The following is a 26,688-nucleotide window of genomic DNA, read 5'->3' as shown; positions in this document are numbered from 1 at the left end:
GTGGGAAAGACAGAAGAAGTGGCCTCATTCTGACAATTCCATTATGCCTTGAACAAACAAATATGGATGAATTGAGTGTCACCTTGGACTATCTGCTAAGTATTCCAAGGTGATTTTTTAAAAGACTTATTTAGTGACATGGTATTACCTTCAGCAGTCATTCTATCAGTCTTGGATATTTTCACTTAATTTTCATTTCTTACATGACAATTTTTTTCCAAGATGTATGGTTGACACTGTCTGTCTCACATTCAGAACCTCTCACCATCTTTGTAGCCTTCACTTATTTTTTCACTCTTATCTTATAAACAATCAAATTAGTGATTTGTTAGATTTATATTCATTCCCTTTAATACACACACACACACACACACACACACACACACACACCTACCTTTGAATAGACTTGAATGTAAACTATTTGAAACAAACAACTTTTTCTAGGCAGATGCCAGTCACCCTTTCATTCATACTTTTAACTAAATTGTGCAGTCATTGTATATTTTAAATTCAAAAAATAAATTAACTTATTTTCTCTTTCCTTATCTCATTCCCATTCATCCATTACCATACCTAATAGAGTAACATCTTCTTCTAGATTGCAATTATTTAGTTTCAGTTTTTCTCAAAGCTCCAGCCCAGTTCTCTCATTGTGACCATTTATCACAACTTTACATGTATGTATCACCAGTATAAAGTTCTGCTTTAATATATAGCCTCAACAGTATAGATGACTAAACTCAGACTTGTTAATTAAAACTATGCCTTAGCTTCCATATATTTATCTAATCCTATCCATAAGATCAGATCACTTTCATTCACATCATTTATATCCCATTCCTTTTAACAAATACGTAATACATTATTTTTTATTATTATTGCAGACATCATTCGATGTCTTCATAGATATTGGTGTCCACTGTACATTATGACTATTGAATCAAAGTTTTCATGTAACATTGTTTATATCAGAAAAGAAAAGAGCAGACTAGTTTTTCAACTTTTGTTGAGTCTGATGTACCATTCTTGCTAAAGATGGGAACAGTGCTAGTCAATATAGGCATGATTTAGCTAAATTTACACACGTTGCCAAAAACACAAAGAAATCTCATTTTCTCATCAAATGTGCTGAAACTATGCTGTGCAGGTTAGGATATCTAAAGGTATTTTGCAAGTAAAGTTACTGTTACCCATATACCAGCAACTAGGAGATACATTCAGTTATGTTTTAATTTTGTTGATATTTAATTATTTTTCAAAACTGTGTCAGGTTAAGATTTTAAATAGTATGGGGAGGAAATGTGAAGTATGAATTGTGTGTTTATTACCTCTTGCAGATTGTCACATACACTGTGTAGACAGTTTTATGTTTAAGTAGTTGATACCCATATAGCAGCCAACTTCTGCATACACAAATGACATCTTCCAGCTTGCACTTAACTAGGGCACTTGGTCCGGCAACGTTGTTTTTTCTGCTTTGTTTCTGTAAAGTTGCCTTGATCTATTCTCAGCCCATTAATGAGACAGTACTTCAGTAGTTAGCTGTCCTTCAGCCAGTTCTGTCTCAAGGCAGTACAGTTTTAATAAAACTGGGGATAACTAATTTTTGTTCTTCGTTAGAATTAATAATATTTATTTATTTATTTATTTATTTATTTATTTATTTATTTATTTATTTATTATATTTCTATACCGCCTTTTTCCCGTAGGACTCAAGGTGGTGTACAGTCAAAAAAAATATAGATACACAAACATCATAAAATTGCTAATTAAAATTATTATTATAACATAATTTGGCCCAATTAAATAGAACCTAAAATTAGATAACATTTTAAAAACATTCACATGTTCATATGTTTAGCCCCGCTTGTTGGAACATCAGGGTTTTGAGGGCACGGCGGAAAGCACGGAGATCAGGAATATTTCATATCTCAGGGGGGCAGTTCATTCCAAAGGGTTGGAGCCCTCACAGAGAAGGCCCTCCCCCTGGGAGTCGCCAGTCGGCATAATTTGACTGACGGTACCCTGAGTAGTCCCTCCCTGTGAGGACGAACTGGTCGGTGGGAGGCTATTGGTGGCAAAAGACGGTCTCCTAGGTCCTAAGCCATGGAACGCTTTAAAGGTGATAACTAACACCTTGAATCGCACCCGGAAGACCACCGGGAGCCAGTGCAGCTCGCGTAGGAGAGGTGTTACATGTGTTAAAAGGTGTTAAAATTAACGAAGAGGTGGGGGAAAAAACAGATTTTGGATCAAGTGACTTTTCCCTCTGAAAATTCTTACACTATTTTTTATGAAAGCACATTAAAAAACAAAGACACGAGAAATTGGTGTCTTCCCTTTGTAGTTTGGCATAGGGAAGTAATAAATGCGGTGGAGTGTATCAAACATTTTTAAAGCAGCAGCTTAAATATATGAGATAACACAAGACATTGCACACACATATGCCTATATATATATTTATTTTTTATAGTGAAAAGTGTAAAGCCAGAGGATTTACAGTTATAGTGGATGGTAGAAAATCTCAATGGAATGTTGTAAAGACCGTGGTGTTAATGCTACAGGTAAGACTTACTTTATATGAATCTTAGCAAAGAATTTAATTTTCTGAAGTTCTTCAATATCTGACAAGGTTCACACATAATAATAAACAATAATGCGGCTGGGCTTTGATTTAATAAAATAAGCAGACTGATGCATTACATTATTCTCAATAAATCATGATTTGAAACTTCCAGTATAGTTACATATTCTCAATTGCTTTAAACATAGTTTGCTTTATATCTTTGATGTAAATGCAGATTATATGATAGACTGCAGGTTGCAGACTTGGAACATGCAGTCTGCATCTGAATCTTCATAACATATGCAGAGAATCAGATACCCTAGCTGCTCTCTGCAGGAAATACAGGTGGTCCTCACTTAATGATTGGATGCTTAGTGACTGTTCAAAGTTATGATAGACACGCCCCCCCCCCCCCCCGGATATGGCCTTTTGTAGCATCCTATAATCAGTGGTGCGGTGGCCTAGAGGTGAACATATTCGTCTTACACTTGGGAGGCTAAGACTTCAATCCTAGGCAGCAACCATTGTTTCTCTATTGGCAGAGAAAATATCTGCTGCAAACTCCACATAGACATCAGGAAGGGTATCCGGCTCAGCTCCATTCAGTTGCTCCAACACCACCCCAATGAAAGGGATTACAGGGTTGTAAAAAAAATAAAATAGCATCCTGTAATCATATAACTGTAATTTACTATTTTTTATTTTTGTTTTGCTAGAAAGTGGCATTTACTTTTGGTCTCCATGAACGATATATTTGTTTGTTTGTTATGAACATACATGTTTGTTTAACAACCATTGCATTTGCTTTATGATTCCGACATGCATTTTACAACTGTTGTGTTCAGTCAATGATCATCATGAAAAATGTCATAAAATCAGGTCGGTCACATGGTGATGTGCTTAAAGATGTGCTTGACTTTATGACCATAATTCTGGCCTTAAATTGAGGACTTATCTGTAGATAAAAAATTTGGCCCATTTAAAAGTGGGCAAAACCCAAGAAAAAGTTTTAACTGTCACTGGGATAAGCCGTGGATAATTGTTTTAAAGGGCATGGCGGAAAGTGCGTAAATCCGGGATCCTCCGTATCTCCGGGTGGAGCTCGTTCCAAAGGGCAGGTGCCCCCACAGAGAAGGCTCTCCCCTGGGGGCCGCCAGTCAACACTGTTTGGCTGACGGCACCCTGAGGAGCCCCTCTCTGTGGGAGCGTACTGGCCGGTGAGAGGCTACTGGTTGCAGAAGGCGGTCTCGTAAGTACCCAGGTCCTAAGCCATGGAGCGCTCTAAAGGTGGTAACCAATACCTTGAAGCGCACCCAGAAGACCACCGGGAGCCAGTGCAGCTCGCGCAGGAGAGGTGTTACATGGGAACGCCATGTCGCTCCCATAACCACCCGCGCGGCCGCATTCTGGACGAGTTGGAGCCTCTGGGTGCTCCTCAAGGGAAGCCCCATGTAGAGAGCATTACAGTAGTCCAGGCGGGAAGTGACAAGGGCGTGAGTGACCGTGCATAAGGAGTCCCGATCGAGAAAGGGACGCAACTGGCGAATCAGGCGAACCTGATAGAAAGTCCCCCTGGCCACAGCCATCAGATGCGCTTCTAAAGACAGCCGTGTATCCAGGAGGACACCCAAGTTGCGAGCCCTCTCTGTGGGGGCCAGCGACTCACTCCCAATAGTCAATGATGGCACCAACTGACTATATCGGGATGCCGGAAACCACAGCCACTTGGTCTTGGATGGGTTGAGCCTGAGTCTGTTTCTCCCCATCCAGATCCGCATGGCCTCCAGGCACTGGGACATCACTTCAAGGGCATCATTGGGGTGGCCCGGGGTGGAGATGTACAGCTGAGTGTCATCAGCGTACTGGTGGTACTTCACCCCGAAACCACGGATCTCACCCATGTTGAACAGAAGGGGTAAGAGGACCAATCCTTGTGGCACCCCGCACACAAGGCGCCTCAGGGTCGACCTCTGCCCCCCTGTCAACACACACTGCTACCGGTCAGAGAGGAAGGAGGAGAACCACCGCAACACGGTGCCCCCCACCCCCAACTCTTCCAACTGGCGCAGCATGATACCATGGTCAATGATATCGAAAGCCGCTGAGAGGTCTAATAGGACCAGCCCCTGTCCCGAGCCCTCCAGAGATCATCAACCAACGCGACCAATGCTGTTTCCGTGCTGTACCCAGGCCTGAAACCTGACTGGAACGGATCTAGATAAACCGTTTCATCCAGGTACTGGGGAAGCTGTCGTGCCACCACACTCTCAACAACCTTCGCCACAAAGCGAAGGTTGGAGACTGGACGATAATTTACTAACACTGCCGGGTCCAGGGAAGTCTTCTTAAGGAGAGGCCTCACCACCGTCTCTCCTTAAGAAGAGTTTCTCCTTTAGTAACTCAATTTCTGTAGAAATAGATAGGAAGTGCTAGCCATGAATTTTGCTTGATTTAATTTTGAGTTTCTGATTCAAGTTTTGTCTCATTTCCTATGGATTTCTGTCCAAGATAGGAAACAGCATACTTTAAGCTTTATTTTACCCTTACTTCAACCTATAAATTAAGGTGTTTTATGTCTTCAAACCTCTTTAATGCAAAATAATATTTGAAATACTATGAATAATATTTTTACAATATCTTTTTAGAGATTCTGAAAGATTTGTAGATCACTATTACCTTATGTTCTACCCAGAGCACATACCCCCCCCCATTTTAACCAAACTGCTGTCTTTCCATAATATATTTTATCTAACATTCTTCTACACACATTGCATGTATGCATTTCGATATTTCAAGTTAAGGGATTTGACTTTTCATTTTTTAATGTTTTTCCTTAATAAAGTTTGATTTTATCCATTTCTTGTGAGATTAATCTTGTTCCCAATAAAAGTCTACATCCTATAGAGATAGATGGCAGCAACAGTAACTATCAAACTGCTGTTCCAAAATAGAAAGCAGGGGCAGCATGTTGACATTCAGAGGGCTTCTGGTTTGAGCTCCCAGCCTTCAATGCCACAGGCTTAGTCTTCTACAGTCTTTATCAGAATACTGGCTTAGTTTAGGTTTTATGTATATATTTATTATTTCTTACGGGTTCTGGAAGAAGAAGTTGAAAATTACTTAACCATATTAAGAAATGATTACTTTGGTTGTCTGTAAAATTGATTTTGGATTATTCCCAGGTTGTTGAATAAACTGGATTTGAAACAATTCTTAGGTTAATATTAAGCCACAAATTCATGAAGTTTTCCCAGAAAGAGTAATAAGCTATTGTCAATGTCATGTTTATAACATTTGAGAGTTTAACATTTAACAGAAACCACGGTCTCTATAATATGCACCACTTTCATGGATCCCCAGTACTTCTCATTTTACAATCTGGCCTGCAAAGAATATCCTGTAGTTTATGTAGGATTTTTAAAAATCTCCGTAATTATCACCGAAGCTACAACATTCTTTTATGTTTTTAGTCTATTATTTTTGTAAGATGGTCTATTTCACAACTCAATTTTTACATATCTTTTGCATTTTTTCATATGAGTATTATGTTTGTCATACTTTTTAAGAAGGATGGATCCTAAACAGAAGTAGAAATAAAAGCAGACCCATGGGAGAAAGAGAACTCTAGGAAGAAGTAGGCAGAAGGTGAAGTTCTAGCAGAATTTTATTAGCCCTATTTTTTATTCTTCGTTCAACTTCATTCAAATGACTTATGAAAATCTTTAACAGATGTTGGCTTAATGAAATCTGACATTTTGATCCCAGACCCTTTTTATTAACTGTCAAGATACAATGCTTCTTTCTTTTTTAAAAACTTGGACGATGTATGCTGTCATAATCATTAAATAATAAGTTATTGTTCCTGCTATCTGCATATTTAATGTTACATATATGTTCAGTTAGAGATAAAACTAAAATAACTTCACAGGAAGAGGAAACAATTGTGAGGCATGACCTCTTATGGGTGAAAAGAAATGGTTCTGTTTCTTCTGAGTTCATAGGATTGCAGTATTAGTATACAGTATCTCAAGATAGTTTAAAATTGTTTTGAGGATGATTGTAACTTATAAATGTTATTTTCTTTAAGACAGTGTCCATGGTACTTATTTTCTTCATTGTGCCAGTACTTATTTTCTTCATTGTGCCAGTCCATACATTACTTTTTACAAACATTTTGTGCTATATAAAGAGATGTTGTAAGGCCATTATGTTTTTGCAGTTACTAAGAAATTTAATTGTGTATTTTTTATTATTTTAGAATGTTGTTCCAGCTGAAGTATCCCTTGTTTGTGTAGTAAAACCAGATGAATTCTGGGATAAAAAGGTTACACATTTTTGCTTTTGGAAAGAGAAAGATAGACTTGGCTTTGAGGTATGTATATTTATTTATTTCTGACTTAACTATTGCACTTAAGCTATCGTTGCATGGATTTAGAATACAGAAACAGTTCCTAATGAATGCAAATCTGGAAAGAGTTATTAAATGATTCCATGAGTATTACACTGTAAACGTTTCATAACACTAACTTTACCATATTGTGACGTATTATTCAATAATTAGCATTGCTCTGATCCCTTGTTTCTACGGAAATGTTGGCTTCTTACATTTGAATTTTCTTAGTCATAGCTGTAAGTGATTTCCATTTGAAATCAGTCCCTTGAAATATTTTTGCCATGAACTTAATTACCAGTTTCTCTTACTAATAATGTCTTGTGTAACCAGATTCTTCTAAGATTAATTTTTCATTCATTTTAACTGTTCATGGAAGGTGCATTAATACTCCCTCCAATATAAGATATACTTATCCTGCTTTGCTCATCTCCAGCTCTTCTTTGTCAAGATGTTCTTTCTGCATTTAGTAAAGGATACAGGAGAGTTGGAGGGAATTTGATGGCTTATAAACCTGATCTAGCCATGAGTTTGCCCAGACTGGGTTGGCTTAAAATAAGACACCTCCCCCTCTCTAAATTTCCATCTTTTAGGGGCACCAAAGGCAACGAGCGTTTACTCCCTATCTCTTTCTACTTGGTGAAAGTTCTCTCTGTGGAGCAGAGAAAAATAAGGCGCGATCACACTTCAGAACACATCTTTGAATTTGTTCTGTTGAGGACCATCCAGTACCATCTGGGCCCTTGTTTTCCTTGTGGCAAGCTTCCATAGTTTGAAATGTATCCCCATTAAAAATTCTCCCTATAGGATTGATTCATGCCCTTTCTCTGTCACAGCATTGTTTTCTTTCCAAACAAATTAGTAAAAGGCCTAGAGAAAAACTACTAAGGCACTAATGATCCTGAGATAATATTCATATTCTATCATTTTCAGAAATTTGGACAGTTTTTATTATTTTACTCGAAGGACTGATTTTCTACCAGTGATTGCATTATAAAAATGTATTTAATTTCATTCAGTGTAGAGGCATTTAATTAAGAATGTGATGGCAGCCATGAGGGTAATTTGTTATAACTAAAACTCAGTTATGAACATAAAAGCAAAATGATTGAAGTGAAATCCAGGCATGTTGATTTTAGTAACTTTATTACACTGTTGTCAGTTGACAGTAATACAGAAAATTTGAGAACACACTGTGTGTATGTGTGTGTGATAAAAGTTATATTGGAAAAATAGTATGTTTAAACTAGCAAGGCTTTTAAGAGCTGGCAGCTCTTTCCTCACTCCCACCCCGACTCAAAGCTGCTACCATTTTTGGTATATTAGGACATAGCTATGCTTAAATATGACTGGTAAGGTTTTTTTTCCCCCTACAGACTCTTTAGATGTCCTTATTCATTTTAACCATCTTTTTTCTGAATTTTCAAAAATATATTGCTGGAGATGAAACAATGCTTGATGGTATTGTAAGATAGGTTCTTAATATGTTCTCTGCACAGAATCCCTAAGGATATTTTCCACTACACTCATTTTAATACAGTATGGAAACCATATTTCTATAAATAAATAGCAATGTTTTTAAATAACAAAATTTGAGTTTCGAGCTCTGAAGATACTTATTTTTTATACTGTCTTAACAAAGATATTTTCTGTTGGGAACTCTGAGGTATTTATATAATGATTCAGATATCATGCAGCAAATTATTCTTACTTCTTCGTAGGGTTTATGTGTGTTTTTCTTCTAGCCAGGTTTTCCCTACGTAGCCAAGGTTTTTTTGTAGCTCCAGCTCAGTAGAATCACATCTACTCGGTTCTGGGCTTTTTTTCTTTTCTAACCCCTAGCAAGCTCTAACTGCTAGGTGGGAGACCTAAATAGATCCATTTCTAGCTCGTTAGCTGTCATCAGTAGGCCACACCCATATCTTATGTATCCTCCCTGTAAAGGTACAGTATCAATTTTCTTACTTCTTCGTAGGGTTTATGTGTGTTTTTCTTCTAGCCAGGTTTTCCCTACGTAGCCAAAGTTTTTTTGTAGCTCCAGCTCAGTAGAATCACATCCACTCGATTCTGGGCTTTTTTTCTTTCTGGCAGCCAGCAAGAGTCTCTCACCAGGCAGCAAGAGCTTGCTGGCTGCCAGAAAGAAAAAAAGCCCAGAATCGAGTGGATGTGATTCTACTGAGCTAGGGCTGCAGAAAAACCTTGGTTACGTAGGAAAAATCTGGCTAGAGGAAAAACATATATATATATATATATATATATATATATATATATATATATATATATATATATATATATATATATATATATATACACACACACACACACACACACACACACACACACACACACACACACACATATATATAAATGGCTTGCTGTGGCTCAGATTAAGTTATGCATTCAAAAATCTTGTCTTGAAGTGGTTAAATTTGTAGGAAGAGACATTGTATAGGAATTTTCTCATCTTAGTATTCTTGGTGCTCTGTAATGCACAAGGAAAACGGGATTTTCATTAACTCCTTAAATTTAGGGGCTTTTTTTTCCCCCTTGTAGTTTTTGGTTCAAAGTTGTATACTGTACATGTTTTTTATTTGCCATTTAAAAAAAAAACAACTCAGACTTTAAATTATCCCTTTGAAAAACAATTTCAACAACAAAAGGCTCAATTATATATTAGCATAAGTTTCAAAGATTGGGGTAAAATCCTGAAAATGTTAAATCACATCATAAATCGGGACTCCTTATGCACGGTCACTCATGCCCTCATCACCTCCCGCCTGGACTATTGAGGAGCACTCGGAGGCTCCAACTGGTGCAGAGTGCGGCCGCGCGGGTGATAATGGGAACGACATGGCGTTCCCATGTAACACCTCTCCTGCGCGAGCTGCACTGGCTCCCGGTGGTCTTCCGGGTGCACTTCAAGGTTTTGGTTACCACCTTTAGAGCACTCCATGGCTTAGGACCTGGTTACTTACGGGACCGCCTACTACCACCAACAGCCTCCCACCGGCTGGTACGCTCTCATAGAGAGGGACTCCTCCGGGTGCTGTCAGCCAAACAATGTTGACTGGCGGCCCCTAGGGGGAGAGCCTTTTCTGTGGGGGCACCTACTGTCTGGAATGAGCTCCCCCTGGAGATATGGAGGATCCCAGATCTGCACACCTTCCGCCGCGCTGTGAAGACCTTTTTATTCCACCAGGCGGGCTTGGCCTAATCTTTTCCCTCTTTTTAATATGTAAATTTTAATCTGTTTTTAAATCATTGGGGTGTTTTAATTTGTCTGGGCCAAAATTGTTTAATTGGATTTTATCTGGTTTTTTAAATTTTTTGTATTTATGTATTTTATTGTTTGGCTGTTCACCGCCCTGAGTCCTTCGGGAGTAGGGCGGTATACAAATCAAATCAAATTAATTAATTAATTAATTAATTAATTAATTAATTAATTAATTTTAATAAATTAATATTTTGTTTGGAACAAGGAAGGGAAAAAAACCAAGATACCTACCTATCATCTGTCCATTGATGGAGTGAAATCCTGAAATATAATAGTGTTTCAAGGGTGAAAGACAGTGATGACTGTGTCTTTGCTAGTGCAAGGCAGTTATATTTAACTTTCATAGGTGGTGCTTTATTAATAGGACCTTTCTGGAATCGAATGTCACACCAAGTGGATTTGGTTGATGAACACGCCAATACATTGTACATTGCCCTACAATTTCCCTTTCTTCTGACATGAAGCTGTTGTGGGAGAGCAGAACTCCCAGTTGACAACCCATAATTTTTACATGACACTTCCAGACAATGCGACTTTATATTGCCCGAAATTTCCAGTTTCACATTTCAAAAGGAACAAGACTTGAATGGACTCTTCACGCTATTAAAGTTACCAGGATTTTATAGACATTTCTGTGGTACAAAGTTGGTGAACAGAGATGTCTCAGCCAAACAGTACCCAGTAATTGAGTGCTCCACGAGATCAAAGCAAAATCCAGGAACTTTTAAAAGGCTACTCACTTTTTAGGGAATTTCTTCTTTGCAAAAATTCCTTTGTGAATGGAAAAATAGGTTCTGCTTCCACAATCAAGCGTGGGGAGTGATGAATTTGTTTGGCAAGCCAGTTGTTTGAAAATGCTCTTTTACAGATACAGTAAATAGGAAATAAATACTTACAGGGATATGTTAGCATCTACATGCTTTGTTAGGGCTAGGGCTAGGATATTTTACTCCATTATTTAAAGATACCAGGTAAAAGTTAGCTAGAAAAGAAGGAACTAATAATTTTTAGAAAAAATAAAAAATATGTCAGTTTTCTTAAGTGTTTTACTTTGTTACCATTTTTACAGATGATCCATCTGTGAACATTGGAATTTAATGGAAAATTCATTTATGTTGTTTGTGTTTTAAAATGTTAGTTTGAAAGGATGAACATTTGAATGCCTGGGAATTGAATCAGGGAGATAAAAAGAGATAAAACATTTAAAAATTGTGGAGAAGAAATTCAGTTAATTGAATTTGCAGTCTTGTTACACTACCCAGCAATGTAGCAACTGAAAAAGCAATACTTTTTGTGTTAGTGGACATAGGATGTGATTGTGGTCCCTAGTGAGCAATCTGATTTGCAGATTACTTCCATATGGTTGTAATAATCCAGTTTCATTAAGGCTAAAAACAGTTGTTCCATCTTTGTGGCTCAGGATTTCTGTCGTGATAACAGTAGTATGGAAGAAAGCCTTTTCAACAACTTTCATTACTTTTGGAGGGGGGTATAAATTTTCATGCTTAGTTCATCATAATTCATTTGATTGTATATCATCAGATGATGAAGTACCGTATTTTTCGGTGTATAAGACGCACCGGAGTATAAGATGCACCTTAATTTTGGGGGAGGAAAACAAGGAAAAAAGTATTTTACCTCTGCCTACCAGCATTTAAGGTTGCACCGCCCTCCTCTTCCTCCTGCAAGTGAGAGGTGCAGGGACTACTTGCTTTCCCCCAAAGAGACCCCTAGCATGCTCTGGGGGGAGGGACAGAGCACAGCCTGAGGAACAACCCTCCCTCTTTGGGGGGGGGGGAATCTGCCCAGCAATTTTGGAGAACAAGGCGGGTGCCACGATTTGCGGCTGGTCACCCTTCTGGCCGCGCTGACTTCACTCCCCAGCAATGTGAGGAGCCGCCGCCGCCGCTGCCTAACCCTCTCTGTGCCCAGGAGCCAAGCTGAGCTGACTGGGAGCCCCTAAAGGGAAACATTCCTCCTTTCCAGCCATCGCTGCCCGGATTCCAAAATGCAAACCTCAAGAGTCGCACTTCAGGTGACGGCCAGTTCCCCTGCAATGTGCAGCGGGGAACTGGGAAGTGCTTTGGATTCGGGGAGGAGATTGTCGTGCTGACGCCTAAAGTGTTTTTCTGCACATTGCAGAGCCGCGCGCCCCCGTCCTCCTTCTCAGCAGATTCTTCTCTTTCCTCCTGGCCAGATCAGCTGCCTGAAACACGGTACACTTTTTTTTGTCTCTGCACACACCCCATGTTTGGAATCGGGTAGAGGATCGCAGGTTCGGGCGGCAGACTGAGAAGGAGGACGGGGACGCGCGGCTCTGCAATGTGCAGAAAAACACTTACAATCTCCTCCCCGAATCCAAAGCACTTCCCAGTTCCCCGCTGCATATTGCAGGGGAACTGGCCGCCACCTGAAGCATGACTTGAGGTTTGCATTTTGGAATCCGGGCAGCGATGGCTGGAAAGGAGGAACGTTTCCCTTTAGGATCTCCCATTCAGCTCGGCTTGGCTCCTGGGCGCAGAGAGGGTTAGGCAGCGACGACGACGGCTCCTCACATTGCTGGGGAGTGAAGTCAGCACGGCCAGAGGGCACCCGCCTTGTTCCCCAAAGCTGCTGGGCAGATTTCCCACCCTCCGTCCCGAAAAGGGAGGGTTGTTCCTCAGGCTGTGCCCCGACCCAGATCCCTGCTGCCTGGAACTGGCCGAAAATGGCCGAAGGGTGGGGGCCGGCGGGTGGGCAGGGCTACATTCGGCATATAAGACGCACCCAGATTTTACCCCCTTTTTGGGGGTAAAAAGGTGCGTCTTATACACTGAAAAATACGGTATGTGCTTCAGTTTACTCTAAACAATTTGATACAAAGTGCTAATAGTATAATAGAAGTAAAATATTGAATTATATTAAATTACATAAGCATAATAGAAGTAAAAACTTGAGTTATATTAATTGGGATAAAAAATTTAATATTTGTTCCAAGTAATGAGATATTAAGACTTTTCTTTAAAACATTAATTCATTGATGCATTTTAAAATATGCCTACTTACTTATTAAAGTGTAATAACTAAAAGTCTGTTATACTTCAATCTTACTATGAAAAAATGGATGGTTTTCAGTTGAAGCATAATACAGTATTTGATTTTCTAACACAAACTTCTGAGTTGTTAATTTCCCATTTAATGGCTCATATAGGTTATTTTGGTATCTGCCAACAAGCTTACTCGATACATAGAACCATCTCAACTAACAGAAGATTTTGGAGGAAGTCTTACCTATGATCATATGGATTGGCTGAACAAAAGACTGGTTAGTTTCTTGGCAAATGTTTTTCTTTTTCAATATAATTGTTAAAAAATATAATCTAGTTGCATCTACATACAACTGCATTTGGTGTTGCCTGTGGGCAGGGTGGATAAAAATCAATGATTTTTTTAAAAAAATCAAAAAAATCGGATTTTTTTTTATTTAAATCGGATTTTTTTTTAATTTAAATCGGATTTTTTTGATTTTTAGCAAATTTATTTTAATAAAAAACTTTTGGGGTAAAAATCTATCGTAAGATAGTTTTCTATTTAAGATACATAAATAATTTAGTTTATTCAGCATGAAATGGAGCTTAGTTATGTAGCATGAGGCTGTATATTCTGCAACACTGGGACTATCGGTGAGTCAACAGTGGGTCAAAGGAGTAGCAGAGATGACAGTTGCTCTTTAAAAATTATGATTTAAATCGAGTTGATTTAAATCAAGCCTTTTTACTAGTGATTTAAATCATGATTTAAATTGTGATTTAAATCAACTCAATTTAAATCAAATCCACCCTGCCTGTGGGTTAAAAAAAATCCACACATATTATTACCAAGAGTAGTTGGCAATTCAGAATTTGGAGATTCTATCATTGGTTGTCCTTTTGTTGTACACATTTTTTTAAGATACAGCCAGGATTACAGATTTTTTAAAAATCTCCATTGACTATATAGATTATAATAGTTTGTGAATAATTCCTGATAAAACTTTATGTTTAATGATAGTTAGTTTTTTGCCGTGTACCAAATCTAAATGTGAAACATAATAAGCAAAATTAAATAAAATACAGATAGGATACATGTATAGGAGCCAGTTTGGTATAGTAGTTAAGGCATCTGGCGAGAAATCAGGAGACTGTCAGTTCTAGTCCTGCCTTGGGCACAAAGCCAACTGGTGGACCTTGAGCTGGTCGCTCTCTCTTAGCCCTAGGAAGGAAGGAAGGGCAAACCATTTTGGAAAAAAAAACTTGCCAGAACAATTGCAGGGACTTGTCCAGGCAATCTCCAAGAATTGGACATGATTGAATATCATTTTTTAAAAAAACAAAAACCACATGTGCAGTTATTCAGTAACTGCAGTTGGCCAATGTGATTCTAATTCATGCTGAATTACATGAAAATAAAGATTAAGATTCTTAAGGCAAATATTGATTGGCAGTAGTGAAATATTAACATTATCCTTACTTGTTATTTGAATATTTTCTCTTAATTGGTTATTTCAACACACATAAAAATTTCTCTGCTGAAAAATTCTTGATACTGCCATTATGACTAGTATGTTTTACTTTACATTCCATTCCTTTGACATACATCAGTGCACACACATCCTTCATACTCATCATTACCCTTGAGAGAAAAAAAAAACAGCATAATGATTAATGTTGAATGAAGTTTCTTAGAATGGCTTCTCAACAGCATTGCAGCAGCTGTCAAAACATAGTGATTAGTTTTGCAACTTGGATTTTTAAAGGCTTGTGTCCAGCAACCAATTATAACCTAAAATCCTGTTTAACTTGATAATATCCTTAGTCTAGTTCTGCTTTAAATGGTTATGATGACTGAGCATTTGACCAAAGCTTTGGGTGTCGTCAGGAAATTACAGAGGTAATCCTAAATTTGTGACCACAATGGAACATGGAATTTCAAGCACAATGTTCTTGTGGTTGTGAGTCTAGGCACCATGTGACTGGAGTCGCTTTTACAACTTATTTTACATTGGTTGTAAAGCAAGTCATCACAGTCATGAAGCTAAATATGTGGTCTTTAAGTGAATCCAGCATGTATAATGGCCATTTTTTTGCTATTTTCTGCTGAAAAATAGCAAAAAAAAACCCTCACAAATTGTGGTCACATGACTACAGGATGCTGCAACTTGTAAATGTGAGCCAGTTACCAAGCACCCATAGTGTGATCACGTGACCACAGGGAGAGGTACAGCAGTTGTAACTTAGAGGAAGGGGCATAAGTAGATTTTTGAAGTCTTACATATTATAACTTCAAATGGTCATTAAGCCAACAGTCATTAAGTGAGGACTTCCTGAATCAGTGGATGTAAAAATAATGCATTTCTGTGATATGGCAGTTGGTATTCATGCAAAACGTAAAGACCAACCACCATCTTTAGAATTTGTTCTTAATGGAACGGTAAGAACGCTATACTGCAAAACTTCAGACATTAAATGGTAAAATGGTAAAATTCAGTCTCTGAAATGCTAACTCACTATTTTATATAGGCATTTGAGAAGTTTACAAAAGAGTCTACATCCTTACTTGATGAGCTTGCATTAATCAACAGTGGAAGTGATAAGGGAAACCAACAGGAGAAAGAGCGGTAATACTTTTCTTGCTATTATTGATTGTTCCATAGGAGAATCTTAATTATCAAAAGTGTGGTGTTTCTAGCTATTGTTGTGGTCTTTCTTTTTGCTTCTAGCTTGATCATAGAAATATACTTGTAACTCTATAGCTCCCTTACATTTTTTGGTATAGTTAAAAAGTTCTGTGACTGCATTTGTGTTATGTTGCAGTAAAATATATGACAGGCTTCCTCAAACTTTTTAAACAGGCCAGTTGGGAGGGCATGGCTAGATGGTCATATGACTGGACGTGGCTAGGTGGTCATGTGACTGGGTAGACATGGCCAATTTAGCACTCCATTAAATAATACACAGAAATTAAACTTTAATTTGTTTTGCTCTTGGGGGTATTTTGTTTGCTTTTGTTTGCATGTTGGTCTTTTGGTTGACTTTTCTTTTTACTAGATAGTTTTTTTAAGTTGTTTAGGAGTCTAGTGGTCCACATCAGGAAACTCAGTTTTGCAGCAATTCTTCTCAGCCCCAAGGAGCTTACAATCAACAAGTAGAACAAACCAGGGAAGGCATTGCCTCTCCTTGTTTTGGGTGGGTAGGAGGCAAGGGACTCAGCCCAAGAGCTTGGCCTCCTTAGAGAGGCAAAGGAGCAGATTTATGTCTACTCCAGAACCTGGAAACAGGTACCCCTCAGCAGCAACCTCCCACATACTTATGACTGTTCCCTGGCCAGGTTCCCCAACCAGCACGGGCTCCTCTTGCTCTCCCTCCACTGCTGCTCAGTGCCAGAATAGACAAGAAGGAAAAAGGGTACTTCTCCTCTGAGCTTGATTCCTCTGCCCCCTCCCCAATAGCTCCCTTGCCAAGATAACATGTTTTATTGTGGCTGAAGCAGCAGCTATGAGACCCAGGCAAGCCACTTTTGCCCAAGGGCCTCCTCTGCCTTCCTGGGCTAAGCTACACTACCAAGTATAGTAACCTGCCTGCCCCCTTAATTGGTGGGGGAATGGAAAATGAGGTATTACTAGACTGGCCTGCCTTCCCAGAAAGCACTGCCTTTCTCTCCCTCTCCCTGTCCCCAATTTGCCTATTGAAATTAAGGCTGGCTTCCCCTCAGCCCTGCTCTTGATCAGGGAGGCCATAGCCTCAATCTGAAACCTACGAAAAGGGATAGGGGAGCATGAGAGATGCGCTCACATTTCCAGTTAAGAAAATTTAAAATACTGCTTTTTCAGAATGCTGCGCTAAAACCCTTTTCTTGAGCGGGGAGGAGGAAAACCACCCTTAGTGCAGGGCTCCTGCTCCCGTTGCTGCCATGCAAGTCCATCCACAGCAGAGGTGACATCCACAGGGCCAGAGGTTGGGGTTTTTTTCCTACCGGTGACATTGCCTCACTGCCACGTGACAAGCGAAGTAGGGGCGACGGGCCCTCTTTATCGTGAGGGCCTCCTGGAAGGGATCTGGCCACTCCAGTTCCCCCTTGGTGCACTCCCCTATTAAACTGCCTGCCCCACTGGAACTGGGCAGCGAAGGGCAAGCGTCCCGAGCAAGGCAGGGAGCGGTGGTGGCAGCATTCAGGGCAGGAGATTCGGCTCATGTGAGGTGCTTCCGGGAAGAGCCAGGGAGCATTCCGGGAAGTCTCACTAGCCCCTCCCCCCTGCTGCCACCGCCATCCTGTCCAAAGTGCCACTGCGAGCATCCCAAGCAAGGCGGGGAGCGGCATTCAGGGCAGGAGGTTTGGCTGGTACAAGGCACTTCGGGTAAGAGCCAAAGAGGGTTCTGACGCCACCATCTCTCATGCGCTCCCCTCCCCACATGCGTCAGTCCAACCACCAAGATCACCCCTCCACCAGCCGGCCGCAGTTGCCCATCCACTCCCTTTGGCCAAGTGCAATGGGTGCAGAGCAATGGCTGCCCAGGCCCAGCAGAGATTGAGGGGGAAGGCATGCGATCCCTGCTGGGCTTGGGCAGCCATAGTGCTGATGGGGATCGAGCTTTTCCCAGGCCCGGCAGATGGGCGGGGTGAAATGTGCAGGGCAGCCTCGTGGTCCTGCGTGGCCTGCATTAATGGCTTAGGCGGGCTGTATGTGGCCTGCGGGCTGTAGTTTGAGGACCCCTGATATATGATATATGTTCTGAGAAGACATATGAAAGTTTTCTTTGTATTAATAATATCTTTCTAAGTTCTTAATATATATTCACTTATTTCCTTTGAAAAATAACCAAAACAATTTTAAAAATGTTAAACATTCCTGAGATTTTGAAAATTTCCTTGGACATTGACAGATGTGTATTGAATCGTAACATGATCTCAGTATTCACAATGGGAAAGAAAAATAGAAATTTGCATAATTTGTATTTCTTTTAAATCTTAAAACTTCTGTTTTCATTCACAATAAATTATTTTTCTCTTTCAAGGTCTATAGATACAAATTTTCTTCCATCTGTTGATCCCGAGACCGTTCTGCAGACAGGTAAATCAGTCCAATATGGCATTATTTTTTAAAATCATCAGTAGCATGAACATAAACTGAATCAGCCACTTAACTAAAGTCCATACAGTTAATCAGTTATAGTTAATTACTATAAAATAATGCATTTATTAAATTTTTCCTTTTCTTTTTAAATATAGAATTTCTATAATGCAACTATTCTGCTTCCTCCTAATTTCTGGGAATAGCAGCAGTAGAGAAATAAAGTACTAGTCTCTCTTTCTGCTGAAATTGTTGAATTTATCTGTGAAAACAGTAAGCAATTACGAATTAAAATTCCTTTAAAGATATGGTAGCCAAAAGCAAAAAACTCATACCAGCCCAGCTATTGTATTCCCCCCCCCCCAATTCTGAAAGTGAGTTAGTCGGTATTTTTGCATGCCAGCTTTTCTCAAAACAGTTCATAGATACAGTGGCACAACTTGGACAGGGAGAGAGAAGCAACTTTACCTTAGTGCATCACCATTTTAGTGCTTTCACAGTGTCAGTCAGTGATTAGTTAGGTATTACAAATTGGCCAAGGGAATTATTTGTATCGTAAAACTGTTGTTGGGGTATTTGTTCTCTGCCTTCTTGCTGTTGTTATTGCTATCCTCACTCCACAATCTTATATCATGCTGTGGTTGTAACCTCAGAAAATTTGCATAAAAACTGAAATTAGAAGCCTTTATGTTTCCAGCAAAAAGACTTTCCCATTAAACTTTAGCTCATTTTTTTGCCTGAGTCATTAGATTATTTGAATACTTAATATAAATATATGTGTATATATTCTATTAAGGTCATGAGCTCTTATCGGAATTGCAGCAACGGCGTTTTAATGGTTCCGATGGAGGAGTCTCCTGGTCCCCTATGGATGATGAACTGCTTGCTCAGCCCCAGGTTATGAAGTTACTAGATTCTCTCAGAGAACAGTATACGCGGTATCAGGAAGTATGCAGGCAAAGAAGCAAACGAACTCAGTTGGAAGAAATTCAGCAGAAGGTAATGCAGGTAAGTGGCATACTCACTTGCATCTATTGTTTGTATTAGTAAAATGATTAGATGGAGAGTTAACAGGTTTTTAATATGCTGTGTCAGCTTGTGGGAGCACCTCAAAGCTGCTACAATTTTTCCTGGATAAATGCGGCTACCATTTGCAATGGACATGTATTATACCTGGGAAAGGTACGCTTGATTTTAGGTATTCCTGACAAGTATCAGGTGCATGCCCAAATCACATTTTGCCCTTTAAATTTGAATCACGGCATTGCATTACCATAAAATTTGTATATCTAGTGATTGGAATCCAAATTTGCCCTTTTAATGCAAGGCTGTTCCCCACCAGAGTAATAATAAGATAAACTTGAAACAATTTGTGCATTGAAATGTCATGAAAGATCAAGTGGTGCTCTGGAAGTTGATATTAGACAGTTTGGTAGAGTGGCTAAGGTGCTGGGGTAGAAACTAGGAGATTTTAAGAGAGTGGTTTGGGGAAAATAGGCAGAGGTTATATGCATGTTCACTGCCTTGAGTTGACTAAAAAACTCAAAACAAAGGTGGGTTAATTGAGAAAAATGCAATCTAGTTAGTGAAGTGCCTTTATTAATACATTTAAATAAATGTGTTTACAAGAGCATCAATCTCAGTTTGCATCATTCTAATTACAACTTGCCATTTCTTTACTCTGTGTTACTGAATTACATAGAAAATTAATTATACTTAGACTGATAGTAAAGTCTTGCATTCTCCTCTTTTTTAGTTACTAATTTAGAAATCATCTGCTAAAGATTTTTAAATAATTTGTGAGGAGAGAAAGATCTCCTATTTAAAAAAAAATATTTAAGAAAAACTACATGATCAAGGAAATATATTTCAAAGCCTTCAGCTAATTCTATCACCGAGTATTTTATGATGGAAAGGGAAAAATCAGAAGAAAGGGAGATGAAAGCTGGCAGCTATAGATTTATTGTACTGTAAAATACAGTCAATCCTTGGCTTACAACAGCAGTTTGGACCAGAATTGCCATTGCTAAGTGATACAGTCGTAAAACTCAACATCGTCTTCCCAGTTATACTTTGCTTCTGGAAAGCTGGCAGGGAATGTCAGAAATCACACGACTGTGGGAATAGCTGCAACGACAGAGCACTGTTCATAAGTCCCCCTTGTTCAATACCTTCATAACTTTGGTTATAAATGGATGTAACCCGAAGACATTGTTGTAATTGTTGCTGTGAAATATTCTTTCTCCCTGTATGAGTTATCCTTATAGAGTTACTACAAATAAGACTGATATTTGTCTGGTTTTTTTGACAGATGTTTGTGACTGACAAGTTGTTTAACTTCTATTTTTGTTTTTTAAAAAATGGTATGCACATGCAAATGAACACTGACTGCATTTGTCCCTTATTTAAAATCGTAGTTATCAAATTTCAACTACCATGCAGTAAATGAACTATGGAACTAACACATTTTTAGTTACTTTCTATTAACAGGAATGTAATTAGCAGTTTTAAATTGACTGCAAAGTATGCTTTCTGAAGCTGACTTCTTGAACAGTTATCCTCATCTTCAGTTCCCAATATAAATAACATGAACTGCTATTCTTGATTAAAAGTGGATACAAAAGCTTCCAAGATCTTCGTATGTTAATATGCATGTCATCCATAAGTGATTATGTGCACCCAAATACAATTTAATGGGTTGTCTTCCAAATGGATTCTGTGGGTTGACTTAGTATTATATGGTAATAAATATCCATATTGACTTTGATGTGAGTAGTGTTGAAATTAATGTTTATAGGTTACGTAGGAAGAATACCTGGGATAATGCTTGACACTGTCAGATTTGTATAACCACTATGTAGTATCTTAGACTATAAAACCCTCGGAAGTATTAAAAGGGCTAGGAAGGGAGATAAATAAGCATGGAAGTGGTCAAGACGGAAGTGTCTGAAAGCTTTATTTTCCATTTGCTAGCCTTGAATAGTCATGACCTTCTTTGGCTACTAGCTCACAATAGATGAGTTGGGCTCGAAGGATCTTTACTATCCATGTACAGTTCACATTGCCAATCTGTCAGAGTGTGCACAGTGTGACTACTATTTTGAGACAACCCAAGAGCAAAATACAGTACACAGAGGTTTTTCAAGCAGTGGTTTATCTACAGGTTATAAATATACACACAAGTGCTAAGCAAAGCCAGGCAATCAATCAATCAATGGGAGGAGATCTTCTGAATTTTCAATATTTCTGCATAAATATGACCTGAAATGTGATCTGCTCTCCAAACAAATCCTAAAACTAGATAAAGAGAATCCAGTTAAACCAAGGAGTCAAAAACATTTAAGTACTACTGCAGTGTAAGATATGTTTCTAGATTTCTACACATATTTGACAAATGCTTGTCTTTGTTATAGTATATAAAATAATGTATGCTAAGGGTTTTTTTTTTTAGGAAATTTATCAAAACAACATAATTCCATAAATTAGAACAATTTACCTTTCACTAGAAACAAAAAGGCATTGCATTTTACCTGCCAATACAAGTATAAGTTGAAAATAAGAAGTGTGCCTCCTTTCCTTATGCTGCTTCTGATATGAGACTGCAATGTTATTAAGATTCACAAAGAGAACATGCATTAAAAAAAACGGGATTAGGTTGTTTAGTCCCTTGATTTTGTACCTAAAGGGTTTACCAACCCTGACCTCTCCAGTCCTTATTTTTCTTCTGGAAATAAGGTTGCTATTTATATATATATATATATATATATACTGTGAAGTGTATTAGGAAAGGTTGCTTTAAATAATAGAAAGCCTTTAAAATCTACCCGGCCTCTATTGGTTTTAAATTATATGTGATGACGAACATGCTGCTTTTTGATTTAAATAGGTAGTGAACTGGCTCGAAGGGCCAGGTTCGGAACAGCTTAGAACCCAGTGGGGAATCGGTGATTCAATTAGGGCTTCACAAGCTTTGCAACAGAAACATGAAGAGATTGAAAGTCAACACAGCGTGAGTTTTCATTTTCCCAAGGAAGTTACTGTGTAATGATTTTTATATGTCATTTATGGTATGCAATATTTCTAGTGGCCTTCTTTTCTGGTGAATTTTAGACAGTGATTTATGTATTGGCAAATGGGGCACCTTCTAGAACAAGCTACTGATCATATAAATGATTAGTTCTAGTGTCATAATAGTATGCTATATAGTTGGAAAAAGGGATGGCTGTGCCTCTGAGACTGAAAAGACAAAATAAATCATTGTGCCTACCAAGGACTGACCCTCTAATCTCTTGGACTCTAGGGGTGGGGAAAGTTTCATTTATTCCTGCCGGTTTTGGGCAAAGAATAGTTATTTCTCCCAGTGAATTATTTATACTACTTTCCCATTCTTTCCAGCTGACTTGGGAACAGTTATTCAATACAATTGAGCTGCTTGCTTCAACTACTTGAATAGGAATGACAAGCCAGTTCTGTTCACCTATTTACCCTTTCCCCAGCAGTAATGGATAAGAATATTCTATAATTAACCAGTGATCATTGTGCTAAAATAACAGGAATAAGGATAGGCTTTATATAGCTTCAACAATTTTCTGGATGAAGTTATAAGCCAGTAGTGAGGAAATGGTTCTCTCTGTCCATTCCTCTATAGCAGGGATGCCAAACTCAATTTCATTTAGGGCCCCAACAGGGTTGTGTTTGACCTTGGGGGGCCGGGGGCATGGCCAGCTCGACATCACTCGTGTCGGGGGGCCTGTGGTGACCTGAGTGCTCTGCCAGCGAAAACGGATTCCAGAGCTCCATTTTTGGCTGCGACAGCCCTCAACCCTCTTCCAGTAAAAAGGGAGCTCAGGAGAGCCGCACGTGGCCCTCCCAAGCTCCATTTTCACTTGCAGAGGCACTGCAGGCCAGTTCTTTGCTGTTTCCATGGTGGCCCCACAGGCCCGAATTAAGCACTCGGCGGGCCGAATGGGGCCTGCGGGCCTTGAGTTTGACACCCCTGCTCTATAGCATCTGTTTCTCTACCTGCCACTTTCTCCAATCCACTCTGCCTCTGTCCCTACGTCTCAGTGGTTTTGTCCCACTCTTTGTTATATGTCCCAGTGTTTCTGTTTGGCCACCTGTCTTTCCTTGCCCTTCTTTCGCTGCACGTTTGCATTTTTACTAGCATGTAAGTTCGCATCAAATGTTCCAGGTGCTTTGCATTACTTCAGAGCTGTCTCCTGTGCTTTTAAGAACTGGAACATCCTTCCAATGTATCAACTAGAGGATATGGGGGGAGGGACAAGTAAAGAAAGCCTAGGAAATTGTTTAATAAATCTAGGATAAGGAAAAGGAGAAGGAAGAATTGTATGATCAAGGGAACAAATGGATGAACAGCCAGATGCATTTTGCTGAGTGTTAAATAAATGCAAATCAGTCTTGTTGTTTTTTAAAAAAACAGATTTGGGCAAATCAAAGGACAGGATATTACAGTTGGGGGGAAATGAAAGAGTTCTTTATATGAATAAGATAAAGAACAATTTGAAAAAAACCATTGAGAAAAAATGTTCTTGAAAATTGCTTCCAGCTTCTGAAATTGACTAAATAATAGAATCATTTTATTATGCTGAAAACAAAATGAAAGGTGGATGTAATGTTGAGTTCAGCAGATTTTCATATCATTCGTTTTTTAACATAACATTGTTAAATAGAGATATGCATAATCTTGTTCAATATTGCAGTAAGCTGAGGTTTGCTGAACAGTGGTTGTACCTGTGCTTTTAAAAACAAAATGGCAAAATTATCAATAATGGTGATAATACCTTGATGACTGATTTTGCAGGAGTGGTTTGCAGTGTACGTGGAACTGAATCAACAGATTGCAGCTTTACTGAACGCTGGGGATGAAGAAGATCTTGTAGAACTAAAAGCATTGCAACAGCAGTTGAGCGATGTTTGTTATCGGCAGGCCAGCCAGTTGGAGTTTAGGCAGAATCTGCTACAAGCAGCCCTTGAATTTCATGGTGTTGCTCAAGATGTAAGTAAAATATGCACTTTCTCATTGTATGCTTTGCTTCATGAAAATGCCATTTGTCAGAAGGTCAATAGATAAGCCGGTTATATTTAGGAATAATTTTGCTCAAATAGTTCCAATGAGCATGGAAAAAGTCTTAAAATAAATGAGAACAAGGAAGTATTAGGACTCATTTGGAAATCTGCTGTTAATTAATGAAGGCAGTTTTAAAAAGAGTGTCCATTTCTCTATCTTATGTACACACTGACTAGACAGGAGTTCCCTTTCCATGTTTGTTATAATTCTTTCACCAAGAAGCTAGACAAGCAAAGCTCGAGCAGATAAGCAAATTACATAAATCTCTGCTATAATATCTGTTGGATTTTTCTAGACACAAACTCTGAGCCAAGCCAATGACAAACTCACAAACTATTTGTCCTTTCGTTTAGATTTTTTAAAGCATATGGTTCTTGAGAAAATTGCAGAGCATGTGAAGAAATTAAGAGTTACCACCTGCTTTTAGAAAATTGATTTGGAGGGGCTCTGATCCTTCTTGGCAGGCAGTGTTTCAGAGGCCATTCTGGGGGATGAATTTTGACAATTTAGTTACTGGTGTATGGTGACTCACAATCCTACTCTGTATGCAAATGAAATCATTTGAGAAAAAAAAGGCATAAGGGGCATTGAAATGACATCAGTTTAGACTTTGCTGTTTAAACCTGAATGAAATATTTTACCTTTCTGAATATTTAGATTCTTCCTGGGCACTTTGGATTGGATGAAGCAGCAGCTGCTGAAAGGGCTGGAAAACAGAGCTTTCCTTTGCAGCTGCTTGCACAGACACCGTTGCTAAGCTCTGTTGTTCAGACCATCTTCTTTGACCATCCCAGTGTCCTAGCTCTGTCTCTTTTATAATTGAGCTAGTCACAGTTCTGTCTGACATTCACGCAACAAATCTCTTTTAAGGAGGAAGATTTAAAATCATAAAAATAACTTGCTGACTTTGGGGTTGGCTCTTTTCAGTTGTCTCAGCAACTAGATGGATTACTCGGGATGCTGTGTGTTGATGTCGCCCCAGCTGATGGAGCGTCAATTCAGCAAACTTTAAAGCTACTTGAAGAGAAATTAAAAAGTGTTGGTAAGGAAAAATAAGATTAAATGGCCAAATATGCTACAGTGAATGTCTTAATTTGCAGAATAAGTATTGGATTAAATTGCATACTTTTTCATATAAGCCTAATAAGCACATTGAATGGAAAGCTGGAACAGGCTGTGGGTACAAATTCTCTTGGCTGGCTTATAAAGGGAGCTTTAAAAATATCTCATTGTGGAATGATATTCAGTAATATGCATTGACTGCCATATTCGTGTTTTGTGAATAGAGTTCCATAAGCGCTAGAAATCTCTGCCTTTTGAGGTTCCAGCTCCTATGGAAATCCAAACATGTAGGCTTCCGAAACCTGTGCATTGCTGACAAGGGCACGGCCACTTCATTGGCCTAACTACCCAGTTTAATTGCAGGATCATCTGTTACACAACTAACAGATCAAGATGGTGTATCACTCAGAGTTATATGAAATAGATTTGAGCTACTGATCTCCCAACAGCGGTAGTCTCCATGTGAATCTCTTAACTGTGCATTTAAAAGAATTTCATTTTAAGCCACATCTGTTGTTTTAATAATTGTTACTGAAAGGGTGTTGGGCAGAATAAACAACAAACCGGTTAAGGGCAAACAGAATAAATGGGAAGGCAATCTCTCATTTAACATAAATATGTGGGGAGGGACCATAATAAAGACAAAATTGTATTAGAGTAAATATAGGTCTTGTCAACAATCTCAACATAGCTGTTTCTTTTTATTTGATTGTACCAAAAATTGAATCTGGATTTTCAGAGGGAGCAGTTCCTCACTTATAGTAAACACTATCAAGCCTGACATAAATCGATTTGTGTTCTAGAAAAACATGCTGTATGTCTCTGTACTGCTGAAGTATTAACCACCCTTCGTACCAGTTGATACATAGTTAACTGTCAACACTTGAAGGATGTGCTTACAGAATGTACCATTTTAGAATTCAGTCGGTTGTGGGAACGTGACAATGAGACAGCAGCATCTAACTTGCACATGGACAGAAACAGAATTGGCTACTCATGATTTAAGAGAATAGTTCATCTTGCATTGTATACGAAATAAGATTTTGTTCATTATCCCTATAGACTTGGGCCTGCAAGGTTTGCGTGAAAAAGGTCAAGGTCTTCTTGATCAGATCTCTAACCAAGCTTCGTGGGCTTATGGAAAAGATGTAACAAGTGAAAACAAAGAGAATGTTGATCATATCCAGGGAGTAATGGAAGACATGCAGCTCAGGAAGCAAAG

At 38.9% G+C, this 26,688-nt stretch overlaps 1 protein-coding gene across 1 annotated transcript; it reads left to right on the top strand.

Annotated features, from left to right (window-relative positions):
* Positions 1–26,688, top strand: LOC139326942 (SEC14 domain and spectrin repeat-containing protein 1; the record flags this gene model as incomplete). The annotated part of the gene is made up of 11 exons (XM_070956666.1): positions 1–109; positions 2,474–2,564; positions 6,825–6,938; positions 13,421–13,534; positions 15,768–15,865; positions 18,261–18,316; positions 19,113–19,324; positions 22,203–22,325; positions 24,138–24,332; positions 25,332–25,446; positions 26,529–26,688. Coding segments are annotated over 11 exons (1,387 nt in total), but the record flags the coding sequence as incomplete, so codon positions are not given.

The sequence above is a fragment of the Pituophis catenifer genome, unplaced genomic scaffold, assembly GCF_029215685.1.
Source record: "Pituophis catenifer annectens isolate HBS135680 unplaced genomic scaffold, rPitCat1.0.hap2 SCAF_389, whole genome shotgun sequence".
Classification (NCBI taxonomy): Eukaryota; Metazoa; Chordata; class Lepidosauria; order Squamata; family Colubridae; genus Pituophis; species Pituophis catenifer.
This window is presented reverse-complemented; position numbering and strand designations above follow the sequence as displayed.